Raw genomic sequence first — 18,323 nt, forward strand, 5'->3', positions numbered from 1 at the left:
ACCAGCCATGCGATGAAATCATGTACGAGCTGTCTTTGTTATGTGGCCCGTTGGGTACAGCTGTGTTTTCCCAAGATTATTGTGCTTGTGGAAAATGCATTTTTAACTCCTAATTATTTACTTAGAAAATAAATAGGAATGGGATAGATGAAAACCAAACAAAATAACTTCTGAAAAATGTAAAAATATCCCATATTAGCAGAAAGTATATAAATTTATTGCTCAGAACACAAATTCTACCATTATGTCCACTGTTAAAAAATTGTATGAACATTTTTTTTTTAACTTTTGGGATATGTTTGAGGATAGAACTCAAGATCTTATTTTGAAGTAAACTCCAAGGCCACTTATATAAAAACTCATTGGTTGTATGAAGAATGGATATCTATTGCATTTGAGACCAAAAGACAAAATATTTAATCATAGTATATGAATGAATTATAAGCAACATTTAACATGAATCGACCCTCCTGTTGTCAAATTCATTTGCCTTTCACCAAGAGAAAGTTTCAGGCAGAAATTACCCAGAATTTGGTGAAAATTGAGTGACCTCCTGTGTAAATTACCCAGAAAGCACTTAATGTATGTTCACCCGCCCTTCTTCAATGGACCTCAAAAACATACATGCGTGCCCTCAAGATTCCCGGGGATTACTGATCGTACGGGCCTTTCTCACACTCTATGAAGCTTTTTGATGGTCCACAATGGGCCGCGCCTAGAACTATCATCTTTTATTTATTTTATTCTAGGATTTTCATATGTTAAAAGATGATTTAGCCCAATTGTAAAAATTCTATTAAGGCACCCAAAATAAGGGACAGGTCGTGCCACCCAAATAAACCCATCATAGTTCACTATTCGCAATCTATGTCAAGATGAATCTTAAACCAAACACTGGATATTGATTTTGGTTTCATCTTGGGAAACATCTCCTGGTGGAAATATGGAGTTTGAGTTTTTGAGAGTGGACATTTCAAGTTGAACCCTTAGATGTGATTCAATTAATAGACCGGCACCGGGGTTTTGCTTTTGTCAACGTTTTATATATATATATATATATATATATATATATATATAAAATCTTACCTTTGTGAGTTACTAGCTTACTCCCGCCAACAAACTGTTGGATTTATTGCAACTCTTGACCCATGGGTTATCTGGATAGATTAATTGTTTCTCGATCTGGATTTTGATATTATAAATGATGGTATTGATTTACTTTCAGTATATCATTGTGTTAGTGTCATTGCTCTTTTAACCTGATAGTGAGAATGTTGAAGCCAATAAAGAGGTGGAAGGTCATTTTTCCAACCTCAAGACAGTTTAGAGAATGCAATTTGATGCATTTCATAATGCCACCCATCGTGGTCGAAATCATGATTTTTCCCAATTCAAAATGAAATTTGAAACATAACAAACAAAAGCCAAGTAAAAACCATAGCCATTAACATCGCCGGAAGATCCATTTTAGTCAGAATCAGATTCCCTCCCCTCAAGTGCTAATCAATCAAAACATCTATTTAGACCCCACATTCATCTTCTGTTTCTCCTGTTTCTTGGGACACAAATACCACATGCTTGCTCACTTGGTTCCAGCAGGTTCATTAATCGTCCATCGCATCTCTTGCATGTCTCATGATCCTAGTATCTTAATTGCTTAGGTTTATTCTGGTCTGATCAATTATGATCTTTCCCTTTCTTCAAACTGTTTTAAAATGGTTGCTAATTAGTCATGTGATTAAGGTAGTTTACCTCCACAAGTATAATATATTACTTATCAAACAATATTTAGATTTGAATGGAGAGTTTTTCTTTCTTCTTAAGCTACTGTACATCTCAAAGTTCAAGAACCGTGCAAGTTTAAGCTTGAGTTTCAACCCTTGACAATTATACTTGTGATGGTTATGAGATTAATCATTAGTCTTTGGGGAAACCCAGAAGAAAAAGCAATATTGAAGAATCTAGTTTAGAAGGAAAATGCAAAAGACTTAAATGAAGTATTTTAGGTAAAATTTATAAAGTTTTTTATTAGAAACAATGAAATAAAAATTAAAAAATGTAGCTACATACATTAAGTGCGTAAATTTTGAAAAAATTTTATATCTTTCTGTATATACACATTTTTAGTAAAAATATTAATAAAATTTTTATCATTAAATAAATATCGAACAAATTTAAATTATAAATAATATTTTTAATATTTTTATATATTATTAATCTTTACGATGAACTGTAACAATATATCAATTTAAATTTTTTATTAAAATTTTAATTAAAAAAGTTATTAAGAAGTAACTTATAAGTTTTGTCCAAGAAAAATATGATGTCTTCGACTCAATCACCCGAGTTACCAATTACTATCAAAGCGGACCACATAGCCTAAGCGATTGCCAAAACAACATAACCCAATTTCTCTTGAAGGAGAAAAATTATATATATATATATATATATATATATATATATATATCAACAGAAAATGACCTCTCACCCACCCAAATGCTAAACACCATCCATCAAAATGTAACCAAACTAGTAATTTGTAAGTCTACTTTTACCTCCCAATTATTGGAGCTTCCTCCGATATATGTTATGTGCGTGCAATTGGTCTCACCTTCCTTGGGTTAACTTTTGTACATCAGTAAATTATAAAGATATATAATTAACAATTATAATAAAATTATTATCAATACTTGAAATTCAAATGTATTGCTTATTAACAAACCCCAAAATTTATAAGGTTCATTGGGTAAAATTCATAAAATTTTTAATTTAAAATAATTCAATACAAATTTTAATAAAAAATTTAATTTGAAATATTGATAAAATTTAATAAGAAAATTTATGATATGTAAAAATAAAATAAAAAAATCATTTGTAATATAAATTTGATCGATATTTATTTAAGGATAAAAATTATATCAAAATTTTTATCGAAAATACCAATCTAAAAAATATACTAAAATTTTTTTAAATTTTATACCTTTAATTTATATAAAATAATTTATTGATTTAATTTTTATTTTTATTTAATCATTTTTAATAACAAGTTTCATAAATTTTATTTAAGAAACTTGATCTAAAATTTTTTAACAATTTTAAGGGAAAAAGCAAAACTATTTTTAAGGGAAAAAAAACATTAACAGAGATGGTAAAGTTTTTGTTTTTGCATTGCATATAAGCTTTTCTTTCTCACCCTCTTACAATTTTCTTCTTATTTTCCACTAAATGGTTAAACCTCAGCCTTCATTTTTCTTTTGAAAAAAAAAAAAAAAAAATCCTACTCTTCTTCTTCAGTTCATGGCTAGGCTTGCCAACCCCATATGTATTTACTAAACTGCCCTTCTTTAATCTAGTTCTGGCGGCCGTTAGCGGTAGTATTTCCTAACTGAATCTGACCGTTACATGTTCCATTACCGTTAACTTCTTTCGACTTCATCTTCTTAGCCTCTTCCCTCCAACCCACCAATTTACCAAAAAGCCCTTCCATTTCCTCGAGTTTTTTCCCTTGAGTCTCCGGAAATAACGTGTAGAAAAAGATAAACGCCGCCGTCGCAATCCCGGAGAACAAGAAAAAGGCCCCGCCAATGGAAATCGCCTTGTACAAGGAAAGAAAGGTCATCGAGATTACCCCGCTGGTCACCCTGTTAACCGCCACCCCCATACTCGTTCCCTGCGCGCGTAGCCTCAACGGGAAGATCTCCGAGCTGTACACCCACGTGATGGGCCCCATCCCTATGGAGAACAATGCCACGTAAGCCAAAACCATAGTGATGCATATTGCTATGGCCCATGTTAGTTTCTCGTCCGAATGATCGATGATCGTCAATGAAAGTCCGAGTAAGGCCAATGACGCAACCATGCCTCCTACGCTGCTGAGGAGCAACGGACGCCGTCCGATTCTATCTAGTAAAAACGTGGCCACCAAGATGAAGATTGTCTTGACAAATCCGACGGCCATGGTGGCTAGTAACTTATCGTTTGATGACGTGATCCCGGCTTTTTCAAAAATCCTTGGACTGTACAAAACGACAGCGTCTATACCGGACGCTTGCTGGAAGAAATGAATCCCAATGCCGCAAATCAACACGTGCCTAACAGCAGGTGTGGGGTATAAAAGTAATTCTTTCCACACGCCTTCGCCGTGGGTTTGCTTTTGGACCTGAACGATGTCGTCGGTGCAATCTTGGGGGATTTCAGCTGCTTCTTTGATCTCACTGAGTCGAAGTTGAGCTTCTTCTTTGGTATCTGAAGTTTTGTCGAGAACTCTCTTGGCTTCACCGAGTCGGCCTTGCATAACCAGCCAACGCGGCGACTCGGGCATCACTAGAACCCCGATGGCCATGAAAACCGATGGGATTGCTCCGATGCCTAGCATTAGCCGCCACCCTAAGTAAGTTGGCAACTTCGAAAATGCATAGTTCGAAATGTATCCGAATAATATACCACTATTAATGAAAACCTCGGGGAATGAGGTGAGGAAACCGCGAGAGGAAGCGGGTGAGACTTCACTGGTGTAGACAGGAGCAATCATGAGGGCATAGCCGACGCCGATTCCAGCAACGAAACGACCAACCATGAGGAAAGCGTAGTTTGTGGCGAAGCCCATGAGAAGAGCCCCCACAAAGAAAATGGCACTGGCAAACACGATGGTGTAACGGCGGCCGATCCAGTCGGAGGTTCGACCAGCTGCAAACGAACCGATGAGACAGTACACGTTGAGGATACCGACAAGGATTTCAGCTTGAACGTCACTGATTTTGAGGTCGTCTTGTATGAAGATAATCGCTCCACTCATTACTCCAATATCTATTTCAAGCAAAAGAACAAAAAATTAAAAAAAAAAAATCATCCAAGCTTTTTTATGAAAAAAAAGAAAGATGCTACTGCTTTCTAGTTCATACTTAAATGAAAGCAAATAATTACTTACCATAACCAAGTAAGATAGAAGTTAAGGAAGCAAGTATGGCACAAGCAAAAGCGAACTTGTTTCTTTTAGGTTTTTTTGAAGGCTCAAAATCTGCAAGAGTTTTGTTGTCTACTACAGCTACTGTTTGAGTTGAAATAGCACCGTTCTGTGTTGCCAACCCAGCCATCTTTATCAGAAAGAAAAATGGAAGAGAGACTTTATCGTATGGTAGAGTTTCTGTGGAAATATCAGAGATTCAAGCAACCATGAATCTCCCAAGTTTGCTGTGCAGAGCCATTGTTGAGATGCAGAGTTTGCTTAAATAGACCAAAGTGTTACATCAATGTGGACCATACTCTACGAACACTCTTCCCACTTTTTTTTTCTTCCATTTTCATAATTTCCCCATCGATATTGCAGTAGAAGTAGTAAAATCATGTGCGAGCTACCTGGATTATAATAAGTCTGGTCACTGGTGGATGATCTGTATCACAACTGTGTTTTATTTTCCCAAAATTATATATTGACGAAAAAGCTGAATGAAGTTGAACGGACAGTTACTAATGTGGTTGATGTCCTCATTTTGGCAAATAATCAAGTTCCCTTTTAGATCAATTTGGAGCCAAAAGACAAGAAACAGTGTTTTGTAGTTTTTTTTTTTATGGGTGTCCCAACAAAAATTTTGTGATGGATTAAATCCAATATGTAATTACTTTTTTTAAATACAATATTTAATAATTTTAAATTTTAATCTCTTTATTTTTTTTTATTTTCAACTGTAACTTATTTTATATAAAAAAATGTGTGAGGGATCGATCTTATTACTTATGTAGCCTACTTTATCGCGTTTAGCTACCATGGATGGTAAGAGTAAAACATGGACGATGAGGCAGCTATCATTACAAAATGACATTTGGGGTCAAAAGAAGTCAGTAAAAAAAATTGGGTAATTGTCAACACTGGTGTGCCTTAATAAAATATTAAAATTTTAATTTTAATTAAAATTTAAATTATAATATTTTTAAATAAAAAAATCGAAAATTTACAATTTTAAAATGTTCTCATCAAGAATTTCAAAGGCCTTCGCTAGCATTTCCTGGACTAGAATTTCAAAGTTTAATTATGAGTTAGGTATAAGACAGAACAATAATTACTGTTAACAATGAGTATTTTAGAAGAAAATTTAATTTTTTGTAGTTGAAAATTCAGCTTTCGTGTAAGCAGTGTCTCCAATTTACATGTAAAACAATCCTAATAGGTTTGACCAAATGGTAATGTTACTAATTCACCTAATATAAGATTTATTGCATAGATAAGCATACATAATTTAAAATTACAGCATAAGATAGCATATCTTTATACATCTTGAAAACAAATATTACATATCTTTGACTTTTTTTAAGCTTCATGGGTTAACCACGCAATTGGCATGCATATTTAATTGAAAAAAAAAATATTTATATTTTAATACGAAATTTAATTTAATTAATTTATATAATTATTTTTAAAAAATAACATATATAATTATTTAAATTTTAAATTTTAACACTTACAACATTTTTTTTTTAATTTCCAAACGACCTCTTTTATTAATAAAAAAAATTACGTATTCCTATTTAATACATACATTTCACATAATTGTCTTTTACTCGTGATTGATTTTAGAAAAATTAAAATCAAATCAATCATGCTTAATAATATAACTTAGTTATCGCTCTTGCAAATACTTACATGCATTAAAACAACCTACGAGTTTGAGGTTTTTTTTTTTATTTTTTTTTTAACATCAGCCAAATTCAGTTGCTTTCATCCCATAAAACCGGACATATTCGTCTTAATAACATATTGGTCACCCAGGGAGAAGTTGTTTGGTAGCATAATAAACAATATTTATTACTGGATGATCTGTTCATTTAAATAGATTAACTATCTAAACAAATTACTGGCAAAAAAAAAAAAAAACTTTACTAATAAATTAATTAAACATGTGCTGCACTCTTATTGGCATGATTTTTTAATTATTTTTTTATACTTTTATTATTTGATCTTTGGAAAAGTGTACAAATTGTGGTTGGTACAAAGATGGAAACTAAAGACAAAGAAACAGATTAAAAATCAAATTGTTAATCTAAGTTAAATGAATGTTTTGGGGAATAACTGGATTTAGAGAGAAAGAAAAAAAATACAAATTCGCTCATTTTCATTTATTCTTCTTATTTTCTTCCTACCAACCAAAGAAAAAAAATAAAGTTTTTGTTTTTTTTTTCATTTCACACCCTTTCCTAGTGCCAAGTAGCTTCGAATGATTGAGAAATTTTAGTTTAGGTATTGGAATCAAATTTGGCAGTTTTTTTTAATTAATATCATAGATAATCTCTAAATTATATTGAAATGTTTAATGTGATATATAAATTTTAAAAATATTTAATGTGATATAAAAATTATAAATTTATTAATTAACATAATATTTAAAAAATTATTTGTTCGTCATATATTATCATTTGAATATAATCACATTACGAGAGAATATCACATTAAAATTTTGTAAAATTCAAATATTATATTAAATATTTTATTATATTTTATGAGACATTAATGATATTATCCCTTTAAAAAAAATAATTATCATCATAAAATCTTAATTAATATATATATCCTTTATATTAGAACCACTTGATATCTTGATGAAAAGGTCCACAAAATTATTATTTTCTTTTTTAAAACATAATATTAAGCTCTTAGCAGCCATATCATCACATGTTAATTATTACTAAACTAAAATCCAAAATGCAAAAAGTCATAAAGGTGGTACCAAAATAAATGTTACCATCCTAGAACAGATATGTTTCTAGGCAAGAAGACATCTAGATGTGACAAAAGGCAGAATTAAACAACAATTTTGGTTATTCCAACAAAAGGAAAGTATATGTATAACATATATTGCAAATTAATTAAATGAGAAATTGTCCAAATAATTTGAGCCATAATAATTACAAATTTAAGAAAAAAAATTATACTTGTTTGAAAGATAACAATCATATTCTTGTCTGTTTTGAACGAATATACATAATATAATTTCTATCATATATGAATTACAAGAATTTAGTTAAAAATATAGAATTTTAAATTTGTACGAGGAAAATTATATTTTTTCTAATTCATTTGATCGACATAACCTATAACCTACGCAAAACTATTCTTTAATTGAAAAAAAAAAAAAGATTGAATTATTTTCAACGATAGTTATTTTATTTTTTTAAGTAACGCAAGTCAACGAAGGAAGAAAAACACAAGGCATCGGCAGCTAATTGTTCGAATGATTTCCAGCTACTTGTCCAATTGTGACCCTCAACAACATCTCCTAATTTCTTAAGTCAACAAAGACAGCCTAATCTATCAAATTTGGGAAGAACCCACTTCGCTTTTTATATTGATATTGATCTTGAGAGACAGCCTTGCTGCAAATCGCACCCCTTTTCTTAAATAATTGTTTAGTATTTTATTTCAAATTTTCTTCATTCTATTTAAAAATCCAAAACAAATTAAGAGTACTAGAAATATTTCGCAACTACAGTACATTTACAAGTTTACACATATAACTTTCTTATTTCTTCCACGTGAATGAAGGAATATATATATATATATATATATATATATATATATATATATAGATTAGTCAGAAGAAGCAAATTTTTTTTTCTACAAAAGAGATCTAAGTTAAAGATGGAAAAAGAGATTATTTGCATTAAAATTTAAAATTTAAACTATTTTTTTAAAAATAATTATATAAATTAATTTAATTAAGTCCCATATTCTGAAAAAATGAAAAATAGTTTACTATTTAGGATTTAGTTTCATGTAGGGAAAATGTTAATATTTTATAATGCTCAAAATTGATATCAAGTTAATCACATGCTATCTTATTTAAGTTTTAATCAAATATAACTTTTTTATTAATTTTAATATTTAAATATTAAAAAAAAAACTTTAAGTTTTTACTAAAAAAATTTTTTTCACCACAAAAGTATTTAACAATCATTTATAAAATAATATTAAAATAATTTTTTATAATTAAAATTTTAAATTATGATCTCTTTTATAAAAAAATAAAATCAATTAAATAAGATAAAGAATTGCAGCCACGTATCAAAATTGGTGTTGTTAGCAATTCAATACTGATAAGATACACATCAATGTTGTAAGAAATTTTGTATTTATAATTTGACTCTTCTAAGTCATAAAAATTGACCAGATTGAGTGTAAATTATTTCAAGACATCTCCTATAGACTTCAATTGCTTATTAGCTAATGTTTTCTATGCCAATAACTTCAAGATAGATACCAAAATTATGAAAACCAAGTTTTGTCCTTCAGAAAAATAGAGCACTTTTTTTTTTTTTTAATGTTACGTAAAGTGACCGATTGTGGTAAAAACTTAAATTGATAAAAAAAAATTTAATAATATAATATTTAAATTCTAGCATGTCATCTCAAACTTAATTATCTTTACGATTTATTATGCAAAACGTCTATTCCCATATAATAGTATAAATTTTTTTCATTTTGTATGTAAAAGTTACACGAGATATATAGTAAACAAACTTTGATGACGAATTAAAATTTGACTATTTGGAGTGCACAATTTGACTGGGGGATGTAACTCTTCAAAGCATAATAGTCGTGCACGTAGAATTACTTGAACATTGTTGGTTTCTTTGACTTATATGAAATTAGATATAATAACTTTAAATAAGATATAAAAATAATTTTAAAAAATTAAAAAAATATATATCGAAATAAATTTTATATCTTATATTTATTCAATTAAATTCAAATACAATATAAATATATAAATTATCATATTTACTTAAAATCACAATCTGATTACAAAGAGATAAAAGTGTGAAGTGGCTAAATTGACAAATTTGCAAGCAAAAGTTAAATATTTTGGAATACTATAATTTTAAAAAAAATTTAATCTATTTTAAAATTTTTTATTTTACTTCTTATTTAATTAAAAATATATTATACATCTAAATTCATAACTTTTAAATATTAATTCAAATAATATATTAAATAATCTAAAAATTAATGGATTACTATTCTTTAAATTATCATCGTTTGCATGATTGTTTTTTATATTGAATGCTCGATAACTTCACGATAAGGACAAACGGATTAGAAAAACTAAAATAGAAAGTGCCGTTTAATTAACTTTGTTTGACTTCGAAAACTATCTTCGAGAGATTCTGCTGACGTTTCTTTATGATCTTTTATATATATAAATATTTATTCAGATACATTGGATTCAAGTTTGGGATTCACAGATCTTCAAAGCATATTTTCCAAATTAGTTTCTTTTCCTTCATTTGTTTAATATAAAATTGTTTTTCTAGATTAAAAAATGAGAATCATTGGGTATTTCTTCCGGTTTGCATATGCTGGGTAATTGATTTTTTTTAATATATAATAAATTGTTTTTAATTAATACTTATAGATTAAAATATGATTATTATTGGGTATTTCTTTTAGGAGTATTATTGTCTAATTGATTTTGAAACCCTAATGGAAGGATATGGCAAAGTGGCTTCCTTTTTTATTCTTGGTTGGGTGGGGGTGGGCTCTAGTTATATGCTCCAAAATATATATCGGTGCATTGGCGCTTAATTACTATTTTCAATTTTATAATAAAAAATTAAATGTTTCACCAAGTTAGAAAAACCAATTTTTTTTATTTTGCTTTTAGAAAATCATAAACATATGCTCTAATTTTATTTTATTTTTAAAATATAATTAGATAAAATGTGAAGAACAGGAAAAGGAAAAAATTTATCAAAAAACCTAATATTCCACTTAATATGTCTTATGATCTCTACATTAATTTATAATAACAAACCTAATAAAAATTATTGTTAGACCGTTAGACGAATATGAAAATAAAAAAGAGTTGGCACTAATTTTTTTCTAACTTCCTTTTGGTGCATTGCCGACTTTGCCTATTTCCCTATCAACCCTATTCTCTGGTGCCTTAAATCTTTATTAGATAGTAGTTTGCAACTAATAAACAGGACAAAGTTTGAAATTTCTTTAAAGATAAAAGGTTTGATTTTTTCAGTAATTAGGTCCACCGTTGAATTAATGTTCTGACAGATGTGCGAGTATGAAAATTTTTATGGTACATAAAAATTTAGAAAATAAATTATTTTATTTTAGGATTAGTTATATTGTAAATTTCAATCTAAATTTATAGATTGCTTATAAAAAAATTGCAAAAGTAACGAAAATCAAATTTAAATTTTATAAATAAAATATTTGATTTTTATTAATTTAATTCATTTCGTTAGCCTTTTTTTTTTTTTAATATTATGAATATTTTTTATTCAAAATTCGAATTCTATTATATATATTTATTACTTGAATCAAATGATCATTATGAATTTGTATAACCAATAACCCAATTACTTTCATTTTGCCCTTAGTTAATTCAAGTGAAGGAGTGAAACATACAAAATTGGGTTTGTTAATACATATAAGTGGGTTTGTTAATTAAAATTGCCTTGGTAAGGACAGCATACTTTTGCTTACAACTACAAGAGAAGGACATGAAAGCAACAATATTTTTTCAGACATTTTCCTATTGTCTGTTTCAAGTGAGCAGGCAAATTGACCACACAAAACTTGAACACTTGTAATCATCGTAAATTTTAATCCACATTTGACAAAGAATGCAGCCCACATGCTTTCTGAAAGCTGAAACTTGTCTTTCATCAACCCAGACAAAATCAGGTAACCTGTCAGTTTTTTTTTAAAATAAAAGCATTTATTAAGAAAAATTAATTTATAAATATATTCATATAATTCTTAATAAATATTTTTTATAATTAAACGAACTCAAACTATTTTTGTTTCTTTATCCCATTTTGAAATTCCTTCTCAAATTAACTTCAATTCCACCCCAAGTAAACATTCAACACACTGTTTAACTTTTTTTTTTTTAAAGCTGAAAACATTATTTAATTTTTTTTAAAATTACGCTTATAATAAAAAATTATATTCATATAATCAACTATTATATCATTGAATAATCAATTATTTCTTAAATAATTGATTAATAAATTATAATTTAACTAAACAATCAAATCCACACACAATAAAACTTAAACTTAAGATCTAAAAATTTTAAAACCTTCTTCTTATCACTAAACCGAGGTCTCATTGGTCATTGTTTAACTTTGAAACACTCAACATATTAACATATTCCCTTTGTTGTTATAGGAAAAGGTAAGGATACTTTTCTGTTGCATTATATACCACAAACAATTATTTTTTGATGTTCCACATGTTTCATCTAGTTATCATACATACTTCTTTGTAATAATAAATTGCCTCCCTCACAAAAGCTAAGTAATGAATCATAACTCATTTTCCTTCAATAAAACTCAAAATTTCAATAGGACATTTCATGGAAATTGATGGCATGTAATTTTCTAACCTTGCATTGATCCTCCTCCATTAATTATTTTTTTCCCTTTGTTTTGACATATATTTCTCTGCTCAACTAAGTTCCAAACTCACAATGGACATTGTAGCAGCCCATTGCCATTCTTTTATTTATTTATTCATGTATTTTTTTTTTCTTTGCAGTTAGCAATTGAATTTGGACTCTCTCCAGCTTTAAAGGGGACCTGTCAGTGCCAGGCCCTCTCCAATCTCCGAGATATACATGTGATTTAGAATTTGACTTCCAATGTCTCGAACTTTATAACCACGTTCTTGTCTTTTGCAGCAAATCATTGAAGTGGTGGATCTCTCCAAATGCAAGTGTTTAATTAATTAGTCAATTAGTCTTCCCATGCGTGGCGCACTTGGCTGCAATTGGGGTTGAAATTTGGGTTGGTTGGCCATGGTTTGGCTAAACAAAGGGTGAAGATATATTTTTCGGTCAATCTTATCTCTCTTTCTCCATTGAATATTCGTCATTGCAATTTAACATGAACTTGGCAATCCATGAGCCGAATTAAAATTTCAGCGTTAGAGATAAGTAAGAACTCGAGCTCTAATTTAACATGGAATTACGAAGGACAGATGCATGTCAGTAGTCAACATAGATGAACCATTTTCAAACATTAATCGAATTATTGAAGGTAAGATTCATGTGATTTTTTCACTTAACGATAGAGAAATCATGCCCGTTGATTTATCAAGTTGAACAAGTTTAGACAACATTTTTAGGTCCATTTCCTCTTGTTGGTCCATCCGTATATCTTGTCAATTTTATTTATGTCCATTTCATTTGTTTTCATCAACAAAAATATGTGGTTCATCAATCATATCAGAAAGTAACACAGACAAATAATTCACTCTCACTCTCTCTCTCAATATTTTTGTCCCTGAGACTGAAAGCGATAACACCATATACATTTTTTTAGGAAAATTTGATAGCCTCAATGTTGGATCAATTTTCAAAGTGGGTGATTCTGCTGATCTAACATTATCGAGACACCAAAGACTTTTCCTAAATCAATCATACCTCAAACTTTTTTTTCCTTCAATGCATCAAGAAAAGGGGTTGCCAACTTTTTGCTTTAAAAGGCGGGCGGGAGGGAGGACGATTGGATAAGTATTGTAGATTTTTCTTTTGCTACCACTGATCAAAAAGTTACTAATATATATAACACAATTTGACCAGCAAATCCTTGTGCCTGAATCCGAGATACATGCTAATCGGATTATGTGCAAACAATAATATATATCATCTTATCTTCAGTATTCAAAGGCTGTCTTCTGAGGAAAGTAAAGGAGTGGTCAAACGTGTTGTAATCTTTTTTTTTTTTTTCTTTTCTTAGTGCATGTTATATATGGATCATTTTCTATACATCGATAAAATTTTTAAAATTTTCAAGCAGAACTGTAAAAGACAATCAATTTCCACATTAATCATAGTTCACATGTCAAACTTGGGAGTTTCTTTAGAATAGAGTAACATGCATTTACTTGCAGACCGATTAGTCTTTGATTTCGTTGTCGGATAATAATGATAAGTAATTTCATCTACGTTATCGACAAGTCAAAATATATTGGTGTCAGGTCAAGTGCCTTGCATTTTCCTAGTTATCATTATATTGGGGTCATACTCTTTGCATTAAAAATATATTTGAATTTAAACATATAATTATTTTTAAAATGTGACATATAATAAATTTAAAATTTAAATTTCAATACTTATAATTTCTTCTTTTATCTCCGCTTCCTATATTAAAAAAAAAAATTGAGATGCCACACCAATAGCCTATGGTACTTTGTTGAATTTTAATTTTAGTTGGGTCTTTTTACATTAGATTTCGCTTCTATGGTTTATATTTAAGGCCCAATGAGAATAAAATCTTAGTAAAACCCCATTTTGTTAGCCTAATGGGATATCTTATGCCCAATTTGAATGAGGGTTAGCAATCCAAATTTAGGAATTTGAGCCCAATCTGTCACCTACTCGGGTTTTGGATATATTTTCGTGGACAATAATTGGGTTGCGCGAAAAGGGGTTACCAACCCAACAGACATTTGTAATAATCCAATCTGATGATCCTGAATTTGTGACATTTTTAATGTGAATATCTGATAATTTTATTTACATCAAAAGATGTTCTTTCATAACCATCAGATTACGCCAATATCCAACACCATTTCTTCGAAACTAATCTTTTATTATTATTATTATTAGACAATTTGGTCGTTTTGGAGCATTGGACATCTGCAAAGCTACCTAAAGTAAGGCCAGCCCTTTCCCATTGAAAATCTTTAGTTCTTAATTTATGATGCCTATTGTCATCTTAATCATGCTATTGTAGTAAATACTTGGTATGATCGATGGAGCGTGTGTTTTGTAAAGGAAAATTGATGATCTGATAAGCCACTTTAGTTGGGCTTCTTTTGACGTCTTACGGTGTTTTGTCAAATCAAAACGATATACTAACAAATCAAAACGAGTGGAGCATATTATAGTGCTAAAAATTCTGGAAAGGGAGCTGGAACATTTGATGGATCCGTGAACCCCAGATTGGAAAATTTTCTGGAAAATGTTGCGGTTGAAAGAGAGCTTATAGGGGCACTTGCAAATTGGAATGTGAAGGACTCATTAGAGGTTTGGTTCACAAGCATTAAAAGAGACGACCATGAGGGAATTGAATCCATTGGGAGGACAGGGACAAACCATGCTGTTTCAGGATTGAAATTTCGTATCTTGAGAGAGTTTTTGCAGGTGGGATACAGTGTTCTCCTTTCAGATGTTGATAATTTTTGCGGGGATTCGGATGTGGATTCCATGATCGATATGTTGGGCTTAGAGCACAAATACAATAACATAAAAATAATATATAATAATAAAATAATAGTAATAGATAATAATCAATAATTAATAATATAAGAAAAAATAAAATATATTAAGATTTATGTGAAAAATTTTTCAATTTAAAAGAAAAAATTACGAAATATTAAAAAAATCTCTACTATCAAATAATGGATATACAAAGTTGTTATAACGATTTTGGAATCGTCAGACGTAAAGAATTTTAAAATCGAAAAAAACAGAAGAGTTACCATTAATCTTTTTTAGGATGTGATTGACTACCCAAAAGTTTATCTTTTAAATAAACTATAAAAACAAGTTTAAAGTTTATTAAATAACAAATTTTCGATCTACGAAAATATATTTTAAGTTCGGGAGTCGATTACGTATGGAGAAGAATTAGAACCTCCACAACGCTTATAAATTGGTATCAATTAATTATGCGTTATTTTTGGTATTGGATGAAATGGTTTTGATTTGAAATTTAATAATAATTTCTTTTTTAGAAAAAAAAATTGCTAAAATTTTTTATTTAGAAATATTGAAAAAATATTTAAGTTAAAGAATTATCTTAAAATTCTTCAACATCTAGACAGAATTTAAAATAACTTTTTCACTTAAGATTTAATACAGTATTCCTTAAAATAAAAATAACACTCATTGTAAAAAATGATTGTCAGTAACTCTTCAACATCTATGCAAAATACCGAGAATTATTTTCTTTGAAATGTTATTTTTGTTTTATTTTAAAATATCACAATTTTAAAAGTAAGTAAATTAAAAACATTTTGTGCGAAAAAGTAAATAATGGTATTATCAAATATCAAGTAAAAATTAAAGATAAATAAATACAAATAAGTGCAAACAATAACAAATAAATGTATGTAAATATAATAAGACCATCTTAACTCCTCAACATCTAGACAGAGCTTAGGTGCGATGATTCTTCAATATAAGGATATACAAAGTTTTTCTCAAACTAAAACTAGAGCTAATTAATAACTAAAGAAATAATTAGAAAAATCTCACCAAATAGGTGACTCAACAAATACACCTAGGATTTGTTTCTAGAGAGTTTCAAACTCGATCTTCACCATTTAGAATGTAAAACTTTAATCATAAACCTGCTAATAAAATTTTAGTTCAGTTGGACCATGGATCAATTTTTGTTCAACTAACTCTTTCTTTTCCTTTTTCTTTATATCTTTTTCGGCTTTTCTTTTCTTTCTTTTTCTCTCAATTTTCAGTGTCACACCAATTTAAGCTTAAAACATAGCCCTTTTATTTTATTGTTTAAGGCTTTATTTTAGGTTAAAAGTCAAAAGGTCTATAGCTTTTGATTATCTAAAACAGTAGGGCTCGACCTTACATATTCTTAACAATCTCTCCCTCTAATTCCATTTGAAAGAGATTCATCACCATAGCAGTTTTATTTCGAATTTACCTTGGCCAAAGAACTTATTTCAGCTAAGTTACTATAGAGCTCAAGCTTTTTCCTAAAAAGTATCTTAGTCAACTATCTATTACATTCTCATTAGCATGAACTTTTTTCAATTGTATTTACTATTCCTCAATCACCGAACATAGCTAGTGATATCTAACATCAATGTACTTTGTTCTAGCATGGTATATGACATTCTTACTTAAATCTAAAGCACTCTGACTATTACAAAACACTATGTAGTCTTTCTAATTTAACCCAAATTAAGAAAAAAATATTTCATCCAAAGCATTTTTTCACTTGCTTCGATTGCTGCAATATACTTCACCTCTGTAGTTGATAAGGCAACATACTTCTACAACTTAGACTGTCAAGACATAACTCCTCATACAAAAGTGAATAAATATCCTGAAGTAAATTTTCTACTATCAAGATTACTTGCCATGTCAACATTAGTAAACTCTTATAAAATTGATTGTGAAATTCTATAACTCAAGCACATTTTTGAGGTGCTCCTAAAATATTTAAAAATCCATTTCACTGCTTTCAAGTGAACCTTTTTGGATTAAAAAGAAATCTGTTCATTACACTAATTGCATAAACAACGTCAGGCTATATGTAAACCATAAGATATATTAACGAACTGATTGTAGAAGAATAAAGAATACTAGATATAGCTAGTTGTACTTACTTAGTTATATGATAAGATTTCTTACTTAGATGAAAATAGTTGACGAATGGACTGCTAACTGATTTAGCATGCTGCATGTTAAATCTACTACGCACTTGTTCAACATATTTTTTTGTGATAACCATAGCTTTTTTATTCTCCTATCCCGAGTAATATTCATATCAAGAATCTAATTTGCTGGACCTAAATTCTTCATATCAAAAGACTTAGATAATTGTTTTTTCAACTTATGAATCATACCAACATCTTGTCTCACAATCAATATATCATCAACATATGATAAAAGAATAATAAAGTTACCATTAAAATTTTTTTGACATAAACATAAAGATCCACTACTGTTCTTTTATAGCTACGGTTCACCATAAAAGAATCAAACTTCTTTTAATCAGAAAAATGAGAGATTGCCTTGCCAAAACCTGTAATTTCTTTTCGCTCATGTAGGCCAACCTTTTATGCTACATATTTGCTGAAACATCATCGTTAATGGTATTTATTTGGTTGTTGTTTAATTGCATCTATGTCTTGTATATTGTGCAATATAATTTTTTTCTTCCAACTACCATAGATCTTTTAAAAAGCTTTCACTATCCATTCTTTTACCGATTCTTATATCTTTCCTTATCAAAGACATTAATAGCAAGTAAGTTGATTCTCATATTCAAAATGTGTCATATATCCCTTAAAGTCAACATATAACCCGTATTAGTTTGTACAACAATATCACCGATCACAATAATCTGTAACACACTCTTGTTTTTCATTTTGGTGCTACCAAAGTCTGTTGTTTATAGGTTGTAAAGAACTTTCTCTTAAGAACACAACGATATGCCGATCCTATGTCAACTAGCCATTCAATGTTGGGATCACTAACATGATTACAGTTACCATGTGTATAGATCAAAGTAACTGAATTACTATCTAAATTCACTGCTATAACATT

At 29.3% G+C, this 18,323-nt stretch overlaps 1 protein-coding gene across 1 annotated transcript; it reads right to left on the bottom strand.

Annotated features, from left to right (window-relative positions):
- Positions 1-3,146: 3,146 nt before the first annotated feature.
- On the bottom strand, positions 3,147-5,206 carry LOC111298676 (putative polyol transporter 2). The gene is made up of 2 exons (XM_022893395.2): positions 4,928-5,206; positions 3,147-4,806 (listed from the first exon to the last, which is right to left on the bottom strand). Exons 1-2 carry the CDS (start codon positions 5,091-5,093, stop codon positions 3,350-3,352), a joined length of 1,623 nt encoding a protein of 540 aa, XP_022749130.2. The 5' UTR covers positions 5,094-5,206; the 3' UTR covers positions 3,147-3,349.
- Between the last annotated feature and the right edge of the window lie 13,117 nt (positions 5,207-18,323).

Source organism: Durio zibethinus, chromosome 16 (assembly GCF_047325235.1).
Source record: "Durio zibethinus cultivar Kanyao isolate XHJ-2024 chromosome 16, ASM4732523v1, whole genome shotgun sequence".
Lineage (NCBI taxonomy): Eukaryota > Viridiplantae > Streptophyta > Magnoliopsida > Malvales > Malvaceae > Durio > Durio zibethinus.